Source organism: Oncorhynchus gorbuscha, linkage group LG05, assembly GCF_021184085.1.
Source record: "Oncorhynchus gorbuscha isolate QuinsamMale2020 ecotype Even-year linkage group LG05, OgorEven_v1.0, whole genome shotgun sequence".
In the NCBI taxonomy this organism is placed as follows: domain Eukaryota; kingdom Metazoa; phylum Chordata; class Actinopteri; order Salmoniformes; family Salmonidae; genus Oncorhynchus; species Oncorhynchus gorbuscha.
In genome coordinates, this window is record NC_060177.1 from 25810350 (window position 1) to 25823575 (window position 13226).

The 13226-nt window shown below is 43.2% G+C and overlaps 1 protein-coding gene across 5 annotated transcripts in view; it reads left to right on the top strand.

Moving 5' to 3' along the window:
• Positions 1-13226, top strand: part of LOC124035744 (myosin heavy chain, skeletal muscle, adult-like) — a 250637-nt gene that overhangs the window by 55622 nt on the left and 181789 nt on the right. For all 5 annotated transcript variants that reach the window (XM_046349375.1, XM_046349379.1, XM_046349376.1 and 2 more), the window contains one exon: positions 703-814. In XM_046349375.1, coding sequence (XP_046205331.1) covers positions 703-814 — 112 coding nt within the window. The remainder of the gene's footprint in view (positions 1-702; positions 815-13226) is intronic.

Here is a 13226-nt window from a genome sequence, read left to right on the forward strand (position 1 = left end):
TAAATTAGATTTTTCTGTATTCAATTTTCAATAAATTAGCAAACATTTCTAAAAATATATTTTCACTTTGTCATTATGGGGTATTGTGTGTAGATGGGTGAGAAACAAATATATTGAAACCATTTTGAATTCAGGCTGTAACACGACATAATGTGGAATAAGTCAAGGGGTATGAATACTTTCTGAAGGCACTGTATTCTTGTCATATTCACCAGTAAACTCAAAAGTTACTTCAACTTCAACCAGTGAATGCTAGAGATGAAAATGCATATTTTTAAGGGGTATGCAGTAGGTTGATAACGATATCACCAAAGTATGTTGTCTCAGACATTTCAAACAACATTCCCAGCTAATGAGAAAACAGTAATTTAAGAGAATGAACCAGATTTAAGAAGGCAACTCTAGGTCTAATTTGAATGGGTGCCAACAGCAGATTTTGTGGGATTTTTACATCCGTACCCCAGTACGATCCACGTGGCCCAGTGAATGTCACTCCGTGAGGGACTATAAGATCCCAAAAGATTATGACAATAAATGCCTCTTGATAATCAGATTTACTCTGCGCTGTGTAGGTTTATTGTTAGCATATTATATGCTAATTGAGGTGAAATTGATTGTAGCTACACTCCTGATTCTGATTGCATAAACTTTTTACAGATTTACTTTGTTATCAACTCATTTTTTACTTGTATTTGTATTTAGAAGAGAAATGGAAGACCATTACAGGGATGCGCAGACACACCTGTCTACCCAGGATGCTATACTTCAGCAGCTCAAAGAGGCCTGTCTATCTCAGCAGGAAGCCCAGGTTAAAGTAAGTATCCTGCACCTCCACTCAGCTCCATTCACTGTTTGAAACAACATCAGAGGAACTGGCCGTTACTGCAAGGAGCGGTAGACTACTGACTCCTACTAGTTGTGTATTATGGAGACCGAGTTAATGCCCACTATTCATGCTGTCAGATTGACCGAAGAAAGGCCAATTATATTTTCCACCAAATTTGACATAGATGTACCCCATCTCTCATTTTGTGTGTGTGTGTGTCTTCTACTTGACTGCACTGGACCCCTCTTGGAGCACAGTACGTATCCCAGACCTCTCACGCTTGACGAACCAGAGACAAAAAGTGCCAGGGGGTGAACACGTCCACTGGCTGCATTTTGCATGCACCACCTACCAGAGTAGAGTGGTTGGATACCCACACACACACACACAAACACACATACACACATCTCTAATGAGTGTGGGCCTGAAACACACACCACCCCTTGGGGAACCCGGCACTCTGTTATGTTAACTACTGCATGCAATCTCCACTAAAGTAGTGTAAGCAGAAAGTTGAATTATTCACAACGGGGGGGTCGGGTAATTAAGAGTGTCTTGTACTTCCTTCATAATTCATTGGCATTAAAGGCCTGGTGCGTTTTTTTTGTGGTAAACAGAGCTGGCACATGATGTGGCGAGAGATTAGGCAACATGACGGTTGTGCCCAGAATGGTCATGTTCTCTCATTTAGCCTGTGGGCAGCTGGGGGGGACAGAGGGTGGTGTGGAAGGAGGGGATGGGATGGTGGTTAGGGTTAGTCGGCTTCACCTGGTCTTGTAATTTACCCATCCTCCACATCTGTCCTAACTCCCACCCCCCATTGCCATGTCATGAGAGGACCTATGCCATAACTTGGTCACCACCTGTATTTAAAATGGATTACATTTGGATTTTTTTTGGACTGGCCTACACATATAATACCCCATAATGTCAAAGTGGAATTATGTATTTCGAAATATAAAAACAGTTATAAAAAGTGAAAATCTGAAATGTCTTGAGTCAGTAAGTTGTCAACCCCTTTTGTTATGACAAGCATAAATAAGTTCAGGAGTAAAAATGTGCTTAACAAGTCCCATAATAAGTTGCATGGACTGTTCACTAATAGAGTTTAACATGATTTTTGAATGACTACCTCACCTCTGTACCCCACATATAGAAAGTGTTATGTTTGGGGGCAAGTCCAATACAACACATTACCAATACAACATGGTACCACATATTTTCAAGCATAATGGTGGCTGTATCATGTTATGGGTATGCTTGTAATCATTAATTAAGGACTGGGGAGTTTTTCAGGATAAAAAATAAATGGAATGGAGCTAAGCACAGCAAAATCCTAGAGGAAAACCTGGTTCAGTCTGCTTTCCACCAGACGCTGGGAGATTAATTCACCTTCCAGCAGGACAATAACCTAAAATTGCCAAATCTACAATGTAGTGGCTCACCAAGAAGACCGTTAATGTTCCTGAGTGGCCGAGTTACAGTTTTGACTTAAATCTTAAATCTACTTGAAAATCTACAGCAAGACCTGAAAATGGTTGTCTACCAATGGTCAATAACCATTTTGAAAAGAATAATAGGCAGATGTTGCACATTCCAGATGTGGAAAGTTCTTAGAGACTTACCCAGAAAGACTCACAGCTGTAATCGCTGTCAAAGGTGCTTCTACAAAGTATTGACTCAGAGGTGTGAATCCTAATGTAAATTAGATATTTCTGTATTTAATTTTCAATACATTTGGAAACATTTAAAAAAAACTTGTTTTCACTTTGTCATTATGAGGTATTGTCTGTAGATGGGTGAAAAATAATAATATCTCAATTCAGGCTGTAACACAACAACATGTGGAATAAGTCAAGGGGTATGAATACTTTCTGAAGGCACTGTATTATGTTGAGTACAGTCTCTGAACATATTGTCAATATAATGTTCTGAGGTTACAAGCCAACCTTGCATTATTTCCATTGTACAACGTATCGAATAGACTTCAGTTAGATGATACGTGAGCCTGTTTTATTCGAATAGACAAGGCCGAGAAGTATTCATATAAATGATCCTCATCTTCATATTGCATAACTTCTAGTGATTAGACCATGATGGTATTTGTTATAGAATTTGCAAAAGGGTCCTGGTCATTTGGATAAAAGTCTTAATTGGCGTGTGATAGATTGACTGGGCTCAGAGTTTAGACGGAAGGCGGCAGACGATGGCAAGGCTTTAGAGAGGCTATTGATTGTACATACTTACAAACGCTCCCACCCAAACTAAGAGGAGGGCTTAAAAGTGCAAGGCAAATTGGTCACGACTTGTCAATCATTTACACTAAGATGTATGCTGAGGGATTGGCTGCTTCAACTCCAGACTGCTCCTTTTAATGGAAAAGTGAAAAGGCTGAATTCAGAGGAATCTTTATAGATCTGTCTTTTTACTACAACCCCCTTCTGTTCAGAGACAAATGGGATTAGCTCAACGAATTGAACTTTTTAAATGACTCTGGATCTGAGCACTATGTCATCAGTATCTAAGTGGTTATTGTACCAGAATGAGGTAAGGGACATTCTGTGTTGTGGGATTCTTCAACCGTACATCACACATACCATGTAATATGCTCGGCTGTGGTTAGAACTAGTGAGAAACTGCCCTTTTGGAGAAGCTCAGAGAACTATCAATAACAGTACATTCATTAATGCACACACACATTTGTACATTTCTCTGTGTAACTGCTTATGTCTACTGGAGAGACGAGCAGAGAGCTGCAGTACGTGGGAGCTCTCAGCGCTCTGATTCCATCTGTCAGGTTCCTGAACCGCCGGCCCACTCCAGCCCACCAGGCCGACCCCTCCACCACACAGCCCACTGCTCTATACAACACAAGAAGTCAACCCAGAGCTGTTTAAAAGGTCAGCAGGACTACACTACAGCCAGCCTTAACATTTGAGTGGCAGAGGTAAATATCTCAGAGTGGTTGAGATGGGCCGAGTCCTCGTGCACTACTTCAACGAGCAATGTGAATGGGAGATACGCTGGGTCGCTTCCTCCGGGTGAACTCCTATTCACTGGGTCTTCTTTTAACAGGGCTTTACTGAAGCTGTATAGACCTTTTAGGTTATTATTAGTCTCTCACTACAGACTACCATTCATTGTCTCTGACAGCATCCTGTTTTGATATGCAGATATATGCTGGCTGGTCAAATTGCTAGTTATGTTTATATGGAGGTGGACAACCTTGAGAGGTTTGTGTGTACGTGCGTTTGTGCGTATAGTTAAATGATTCATCTGGTGTGGGTGTGTATTGTGTTGTGACCTCATGGACAGGAGGGCACCATGGTGGGTCATCTGGGCCCTGCCGCTTGCCAGTCCCTTCCCCTCCTTCCCCCCTCCGCCTCTCCAGCCCGCTCCCTCTGGCCACCGCCTTGTGTGCAGCGTGCTCTGGCGGCTAAAGGCGCTCGTTAAAGGCCATAACTTATCTCACGTTTGAAGCTAATGGGAGGAATACTGGCCGCAGTGAAAAATAAATGACATTTCTCCCCCCCCTCTCCCTGCCCTCCTAACCTGCAGTGTAATATAGCAGCGGTGAGGGTATGCATTACAGATCTGAGGCCTTAGAATTTATCTGTGCTGCACTACGCTGACTGATGCATTTGAAAATAATGTACTGGAGCCGGAGCATAACAGGGACCCCGTAACTAATGGAGAGCTCTCGCCCCGTGGCCGCCACTGTATATCATTCAGCTGTACTACCTCATCAAGCCCCGGCCCTGCACACAATCCTCTGCAGGCAGGCAGACAGACAGGCAGGCAAGGCTCCCAGACCAGCAGCTCACTGGCTACAGCAGCAGGACCAGCAATATATCCCCTTTCCGTCCTTCCTTCTTTCTCTCTTTTTAATTGTCATTCTCTCTCATGATGCCCTATTACTAATTAATACATAAGCCTACCTTCATAATGTGAACGAGAAACCGTAATAACTGTTCAGATTGATGCGTCAAAGTCTACTCTGAAGGCCATCATTGTGTTTCCTTCATAATAACTGAGACATTTTGAGGCCAAGTTACTGAGTCATTTTCATTTGACCAATCAGATATCAGAGCATAAGACATACTGTATCTGCGGCATTAAAACAAATGTAAAATTTTTCTCACCTGCGCTAGTTCAGTGAAATGTAACCTTTATTTAATTAGGCAAGTCAGTTAAGAACAAATTCTTATTTACAATGACGGCCTACTGGGGAATAGTGGGTTAACTGCCTTGTTCAGGGGCAGAACGACAGAGTTTTACCATGTCAGTTCAGGGATTCGAGCCAGCAACCTTTCAGTTACTGGCCCAATGCTTTAACCACTAGGCTACCTGCTATTATAGTATTTTAAAATAAAAAAGTAAAGTAGAACAAAAACACGTGAAATATAAATAAGAAGATCACGAGAAAGTAAGCTAGCTATATACAGAGACAGTTCCAGGGTTAGTGCCAATACCATATTTACAATGTGCAGGGATCCTGGAGTGGTAGGTTTAGATATGTATAGGGGTAAGGTGACTAGGCAACAGGATATATGTACAATGTACAGTGGCAAGGGTTGTTCTCTATAATGGTTGAAAATGCAAAAACATTTGAAACATTGGTGGAGTGGGCCAGATCAGAGTAGATAAACAGGTTGAATATGTAAAAACATTTGAAACATTGGTGGAGTGGGCCAGATCAGAGTAGATAAACCGGTTGAATATGTAAAAACATTTGAAACATTGGTGGAGTGGGCCAGATCAGAGTAGATAAACAGGTTGAATATGTAAAAACATTTGAAACATTGGTGAAGTGGGCCAGATCAGAGTAGATAAACAGGAATATCACTTTTTAAGCATAATATAACTGCTTGATCATTTATCTTTTAGGCCTCCTATTTCCTCTCACTCGTTTCACCTCCCTTTTCACAGCTCAGTTTTATTTCATGGTGTTTATGTTTAATAGCTGTATCAGACAGCAGCCGCTCACTGCCCTTTTCCAGCCAAATCAGGGTAAAGAAAGAGGGAAAGGCCAAATGAATTCCATCCAGCGAGAGGTCAGAGAGACAGACAGAGAGTACATAGCAATGCCTTTTCTCCAGTAGGCAGTGAGAGATACAATGCTAATAAGATCATAAGAGAAGAGGAGAGGCCGCACCCCCGGGTCGACCATAAAGAGTTTCAGTATATATTTTTTAAAGAAAACACCCTGAAAAAATGATGTCTGCTTTGAAATGCATTAATAATCGGGGGTGGACTGTTTTGTTCTAGGATAGGAAATAGGATTGAAATTCCCTTGTCTTGGGGAGGGCAGGCGTGGGTGTGAGGGGGGTAGTGATGGGGAGTTGGGGCCTTAGAGAGATTTAAAGGAAAGGCAGAGGGTGGAATGTGAAGTTTGTTGGTGTGAATGGGGTTGAGGAGGCCTCTTCCTCCCTGCTCTCCTTCCATCTTGCTTTCCGTCCAGGTATACAGTGCAGGGGGAAGAGAAGACAGGAAGAGGCACTCATTATTGCTGGTTTTTGTTTTCTCTTAATGGAATGCTCTGGATGGTGGTGGGTGTTTGAACCCTCTGCATGTCTCCCATGTTCCTCCCTCCGTGATAACACCTGTTCTCTAACAAAGATGCCTCTGACTCACTCACGGGAAGAGAGGAAGGAATATGAGGAACATTTGAACAAATAACATATATCTTAGAGCATGATGAAAAAGACTTGAAAGCTTTGTCTTTCTCTCCCCTTCTATCCTAATTGGAAATTCATTGAATACCTAATGAAATGAAAACGGAAGGATGTGTGCTGTTTTTCTCCCTTTCTTATATCATACATCAGAACATTTTGGTGCTGTGCCAAGTTTGTAATACAGTAGAATCCTTATTATTAAAGTGTAATATAATTATAATACTTTGTAATTGGAAAATGCATTGCGGTGTATAATGAAGTGCCGTCTCAAGCAGATTCCCCGCCCCATTGATGTATGAAGGTCAGACGTCAGCATTCCCGCTGCCTCATCTCTCTGTACATACATATAGGCAACGGCTCTGGGCTGTTTCCATACTGAAGACCTGGCCCACTGTCTACCATAGGGGAAATACCTGTTTGTCATCACAAATACTTAATTCACTTCAATTAATTTTAGTAACTCGGCTGTAATCTAGGTAAGGTATTACTAATTAGATTTCCTTATTGGATTTTTTTATTTGGTTTCGGTCCTAATCAATGCATTTTTATTCACTTTCATTACATTTTGGCACACCGTCAAGCATTATGATCCAGATATCTGTAGGACTAGTACTTTATATGGAGACCGATGGCCTAGGTCCCTATAGTTGGTTGGTTGGATTGACTGAGTGATTGATGTAAATAATAGATTGGCTCATCCATCCTCCAGTAGTTGTGAGGATCCAGGGAGAGAGCTCCAGGGCTTGGCCTTGTGTCGATGTCACTGAGAGGCAGGCAGGCAGGACGCCCGGACAGACTGGGATTTCATTGTGACTGAGCATGTGCGGCTGGCTGGTGGTTTCAGTGTTGTGTCAGGCTAAGGCAGGCGGGTGGCCAGCCCAGGGGAAGCGGTTGATCAGCTTGGTCAGACCTATTTCTGACTGACTTCCTATGTGAGGGGAGATGGGCCGTGTGAGGTGGCACTGAGCAGGACAGAAGGTGACCCTGGGGAGGGAGTATAGGTACTGTAGGCAGAGCAGCAGATCAGAACTGAGCCATTGACCAGGACAGAGAAGGTGACCCTGGGGAGGGAGTATAGGTACTGTAGGCAGAGCAGCAGGTCAGAACTGAGCCACTGACTAGGACAGAGAAGGTGACCCTGGGGAGGGAGTATAGGTACTGTAGGCAGAGCAGCAGATCAGAACTGAGCCACTGACCAGGACAGAGAAGGTGACCCTGGGGAGGGAGTATAGGTACTGTAGGCAGAGCAGCAGATCAGAACTGAGCCACTGACCAGGACAGAGAAGGTGACCCTGGGGAGGGAGTATAGGTACTGTAGGCAGAGCAGCAGATCAGAACTGAGCCACTGACCAGGACAGAGAAGGTGACCCTGGGGAGGGAGTATAGGTACTGTAGGCAGAGCAGCAGGTCAGAACTGAGCCACTGACCAGTCAGTCTACCTAGAGGGAGATGAAGCTTCTCATAAACCCATCGTCACTCTGTGTTTGACTCTGTCTGGACACAGGCCTGGTTCTGTTTCAACCCCACACTGAAACCTCTTCAGCAGCAGCCCATGGTTGAACTTCAGTTATTATGGCTCTAAAGCACTCTTCACTGGGCTGACAACCTGGCACTCTCACTAAGCAAACAGTAGATGGGCTCTGCTCTACTCTTCTCTTCCCTGCCTGAATAGTCCTTTCTCATGGCAGTGTGATCCAGCCAGCCAGGCCCACCTAAAGCGCTGTAATGGCTGTGTGAAAAGGGAATGGTTTTAAACGGTGGAGAGCTCTGAAGAGGCCGACGGTCGGACAGATATCACCTAACAGCCTGCCGTTAAAAGGTTGACTGTGCCGTGCTGGAATGGAGGTGTCCTATTGTCGGCCCAATTTCAGCTAATCAACCACGCCTGATTGTTTGCTGAAGTGCACATTTGGGGTGGACATTCATTAGTCCTCCACTGGAGGTTTATACCATGATGTCCTTTATTTTGGTGTTTTTCAACTGTTTATTTTTATTTTTTTGTGTGTTTTTTTTTTTTTACATGGGCTATCATTTATAATTTCCCCAAGCTACTGAATCTCATCTACTCTGGCTTAATTTAGACCGTCCTCCCAACATCAGAGTGCATATCCTATTTTTTGGGGATGCTTGCAAATAACATGGAGCATCTCAATGTGAAAGCATTATCCAAATTGCAATTGGTAAATGTTGCGCTAGATTTATTTTGGTACCCCATCTGCAACAGCCTCAGTACCCAGACACAGTCTCTGTCTGCCCCCCCCGCCCCCCGGCCTGTGCTTTGATGTGGGTTATCAGTGAGCCCCATCCTCCCAGCCCCTCCATGTCAGCACCTTTTGATGTAGCCTATGTGCACTTCCAAATATAATTTTTAATAAGGAGTCATTATCATTTAGATTTCTTGCTGAATGAGAAGAGTGACCTCTGGTATTTATCTGGTGAGGGGGTCATGGTGATGATGTGTGTATGGTGCTGTGGTAGTGGCAGACAGACAGACAGATATGGCTCATTGACATTAAGCCAAAATGCTTACTATGTGCATTCTGAAAAGATTGGGTGGAAGCCACTTATATGGGGAGCTGTATATGGTGGCAGTCATTCACATCTCTTATGTGTCTGGTAATCAGAATATCTTCTCTAGCAGTTCCCTGAGCAAGTCAGTTTGGGTCTAAGCACTCTGGTCTGCATACTAGTAGTTAAATAAATCAGTAGTTATTTAGAACTTACTGTAGATGTTGGAGATGTGTGTGTGTACGTACGTGTGTAGTGGTGCGTAGACTTATTATGAAGCTCACCTGCCCTGAATAATGGCATTACAGAGCAGGTTGGGTCTAAGCACTCTGGTCTGCATACTAGTAGTTAAATAAATCAGTAGTTATTTAGAACTTACTGTAGCTGTAGCTTGTTGGAGATGCGTGTGTGTACGTACGGGTGTAGACTTATTATGAAGCTCACCTGCCCTGAATAATGGCATTACAGAGCAGGTTGGGGACTGGCCTTGGCTGTGTTGGTGTCACGCCCTGGCTATAGAGAGGCTTTTATTCTCTATTTTGGGTAGGCCATGGTGTGACTAGGGTGGGCATTCTAGTTTCTTTAATTCTATGTTTTGTATTTCTTTGGTTTTGGCTGAGTGTGGTTCCCAATCAGAGGCAGCTGTCTATCGTTGTCTCTGATTGGGAATCATACTTAGGTAGCCTGTTTTCCCACCTATGTTGTGGGATCTTGTTTTTTGTTAGCTCTGTGAAGCCTACAGAACGTGACGTTCATTATTATTTTGTTGTTTTGTTTGGTGTTCTGAGAAAATAAAGAATCATGAACACGTACCACGCTGCACCTTGGTCTACTTCTTCAGACAAACGTTACAGTTGGACTGTGTAAGGCAGGGAGGGTAGCAGCTGCGCCCTCACACACAAGGCTCCTCTAATTTGGCAGAGCTCACCATGGACTCCCTCCACCTCGTTGAAGGAGAGCCTCAAGAACTAATATCATCCTGTTTTTATCAGGCAGTGAGGGAGCGGAGAGAAGTCCCAGGGCCCTGACAGGACAAAGAGCCTCTCCACACGCCTCCCTCTTTAATATCTTTCTGCGGACCAGGACGCAATTAGCATGTTAATGAAGGGATCTGAAACCTCTAAAGATCAAGACAATAGGAATCCTTTCTGGGCGCCTGAAGATAACAAATAACCTTTAATGGAAATTACCAGATGATATGTACAGTGTTTATCGTGTGAAATACTCATTTTTACGAGTAATCTACGAAACACTGGCGTATATCTTTTTCTTTATGCTTTTGAGCCCCATGCCTGCCTCTAGCTTATTTTGGTTAATTACATTGAGCACATTTTATGCTTGTCTCTTTTAAAAACGTATTGCGGTTATCTGCGTATTCTCCCTGCCCTACTTGATGTTGGTGCACGCTGGTTAAACTGTGAGAGGATCATTTAGAAGCCCTGGTGCTGCAGCTTTGTCACAGCGGTGAAAGATCAAAGAGACCCCTAATGCTCAGATTCAGGAAGAAGAATACCAAATCACACTGGTCTCCTGGGCAGGCCTGGTGTTGGTAGCATTGGGTCAAACTCAAGATAATGAGGAGTGTGTTACAGCCCCTTTAAAACCACAGATGTTCACACATGTCCATGATGCAGTGGGAACCTGCTGGACTGGGCTGGGCTGATCCTGTGTAGGTGTAGAGGGTTAGTATTAGTACAGGTGGTAATGTAATAATATATGCCATTTAGCAGACGCTTTTATGCAAAGTGACATAGTCATGCGCAAAGACATTTTACATATGGGTGGTCCTGGGAATCGAACCCACCATTTTGGTGTTGCAAGCATCATGCTCTACCAACTGAGCTTCAGAGATGGTAGATGCAACAACAAGGCCTTGATGCAACGGTTCGATGTGAACAAATAAATGGGTTGAAAGGCAACCCCTGGCAGAGGGCAGGTAGAGGAGTGTCCTCCTCCCTATCTCCTCTCCTCTCCTCCCCATCTCCTCCTCCCTATCTCTCCTCCTCCCCATCTCCTCTCCTCCCTATCTCTCCTCCCCATCTCATCTCCTCCTCCTCCCCATCTCATCTCCTCTCTCTCTATCTCCTCTCCTCCCTATCTCTCCTCCCTATCTCCCCCTCCCCATCTCCTCTCTTCCTCCCCATCTCCTTTCCTCCTCCCTATCTCTTCCTCCTCCCTATCTCCTCCTCGCCATCTCCTCTCCTCCTCGCCATCTCCTCTCCTCCTCCCCATCTCCTCCCCTCCCCATCTCCTCCTCCTCCCCATCTCCTCTCCTCCTCCCCCTCTCCTCTTACCCATCTCCTCTCCTCCTCCCTATCTCCTCTGTCTCTTCCTGTCTCTTACTACTAGCTCAGTGTTTTCCTCTTTATTCTCTGTCAATCCCATGCCAGTTGTATGGATTTCTAATATCTGTGCATGGACATGATTGTGTGTATGACTCTGTGGTTATAAGAAATAACCTTTAACCTTAGGTAACCTTGTTCATATCAATCAGGGTATATAATGTAGTTATTATACAAAATGTACATTGTATGCGTGATTGAGAGAGGGGTTTGTACACCCACATTTCCATGGAACTCAATTCTTCAGATACCTTCCCAGTTTAGCCCTGGCAGGTAAGACCTCACACAGATGTCAGGCGAGGTAAAGCTGGCCCTGTAATATTGCTAGAAGGCGGGAATAAAACGGTGTGAATTATCTGTCAAAGCATCAGCCCAGTGAGCTGTGTGGCCAGTTCATTAAACTGCTGACAGTACCATTAATATTAGTGTGCCTTTAAAACCTCAGCATCAAATCAGAACCACCCAGGGAGATGTGAGGTGGTTCAGCTTTTAGAGGGGAGTGATCTGAATTGTAATGGGCTGTAGGAGGATAGGTGGTGGAGGTCTATAATAAAGTCTTGTTTAAAAACTATTTTTGGAAATGGGAATTATATGGCACTGCTGGCATTATAGAAAGCAAACCTTGGAAAACTGGTGAGATGGACATCTCATGAGATACCGGAATGAATGTTTATCATCATGCCAAGCATTAGGCTAAAATGTCCCTGATGCATAACTTCTTGCCTAATTATGATATTGAAGAAAACAACTACTGGAATTTCCATCACATTTAGACAGTGTGCATTTGGTGGTTGCCACATAATATTTCTTCTGTGATACAAATGTCCAGTAAACTAAAAGATGATAGCCTCGTAGTGTGCATAATCTTGCAGTAACCTGCACCAAAAGATAGCCTATTCTTGTGTTTGCTTTTCATATTCGATGCGAGAACTTACCAGCATACTTTTAGGACATGGAGATGACCATGCATTTTTCGTGTGAAAAACAGGACGCATATGTGCTGCTTTGATGTCAGCCATAAAACTTGTTTTTATTTTTTAAAGGGTGAATACTTGATATAGATATACTAGATATACACAGAGTGGTGTGACAGTTGTAGAGAGCCCTCACCGTCGCTGTCCACGCATTTACCATGTATCCTCCCACCACTCTGTCTACCAGAGTAGCTTTTTCTTCTCCTCAGAGGAGGGAGAGATGCCTCTTGTTCTCTTTACGACAGATTTTTAATACGGTTCCTCTCCGACTACATTTGTAGAGAGCAAATGCTTTGATGAAATATCGGACAAACAATACACATCATGTTTTTCATCTGTATTAGTATAGCCTTGAAATGGACTCTATAACATATCATTTATCTGATATAGTCCTCTACTTGCTTTTGGACTGTCTAAAAAAAACTGCACATTGCTTTCAAAATATCTATTCCATTCAGTATCTTGGTGCATTTACATGAAATAAAAAAGGTATGCCATTAATTTGATAAGCAACTGAGGTGTGTATAATATGGACATCCAGGGAAAATTAAATCGTAATTATATTCGCTGACGCTTACCATGCTGTGTCAACTGGCTGGTAATAAGGAACAGGACATGCATTTTATCTGTGTAACATTGTTTGATTACATTGTATCTTCTGCCACAAACATGTAATCTTGTACCTGAAATTGGCACATCTCCTTTGAGATCTCTTTATATGTGCCTCTCTTGATAGTTCGACATGTGAGTGCAAACTGTATTGTATTTGGTGTTGTAATAGACGACTTTGATGTTCAGTTGCTTCTGGAGACATTCAATAGGCTTTGTGTTTTAGTTTAGTGCTGCAGACTTCCAATAATATGAAAATGAATCCCTGTTTCTTTCCTTCTTTGAAATAATA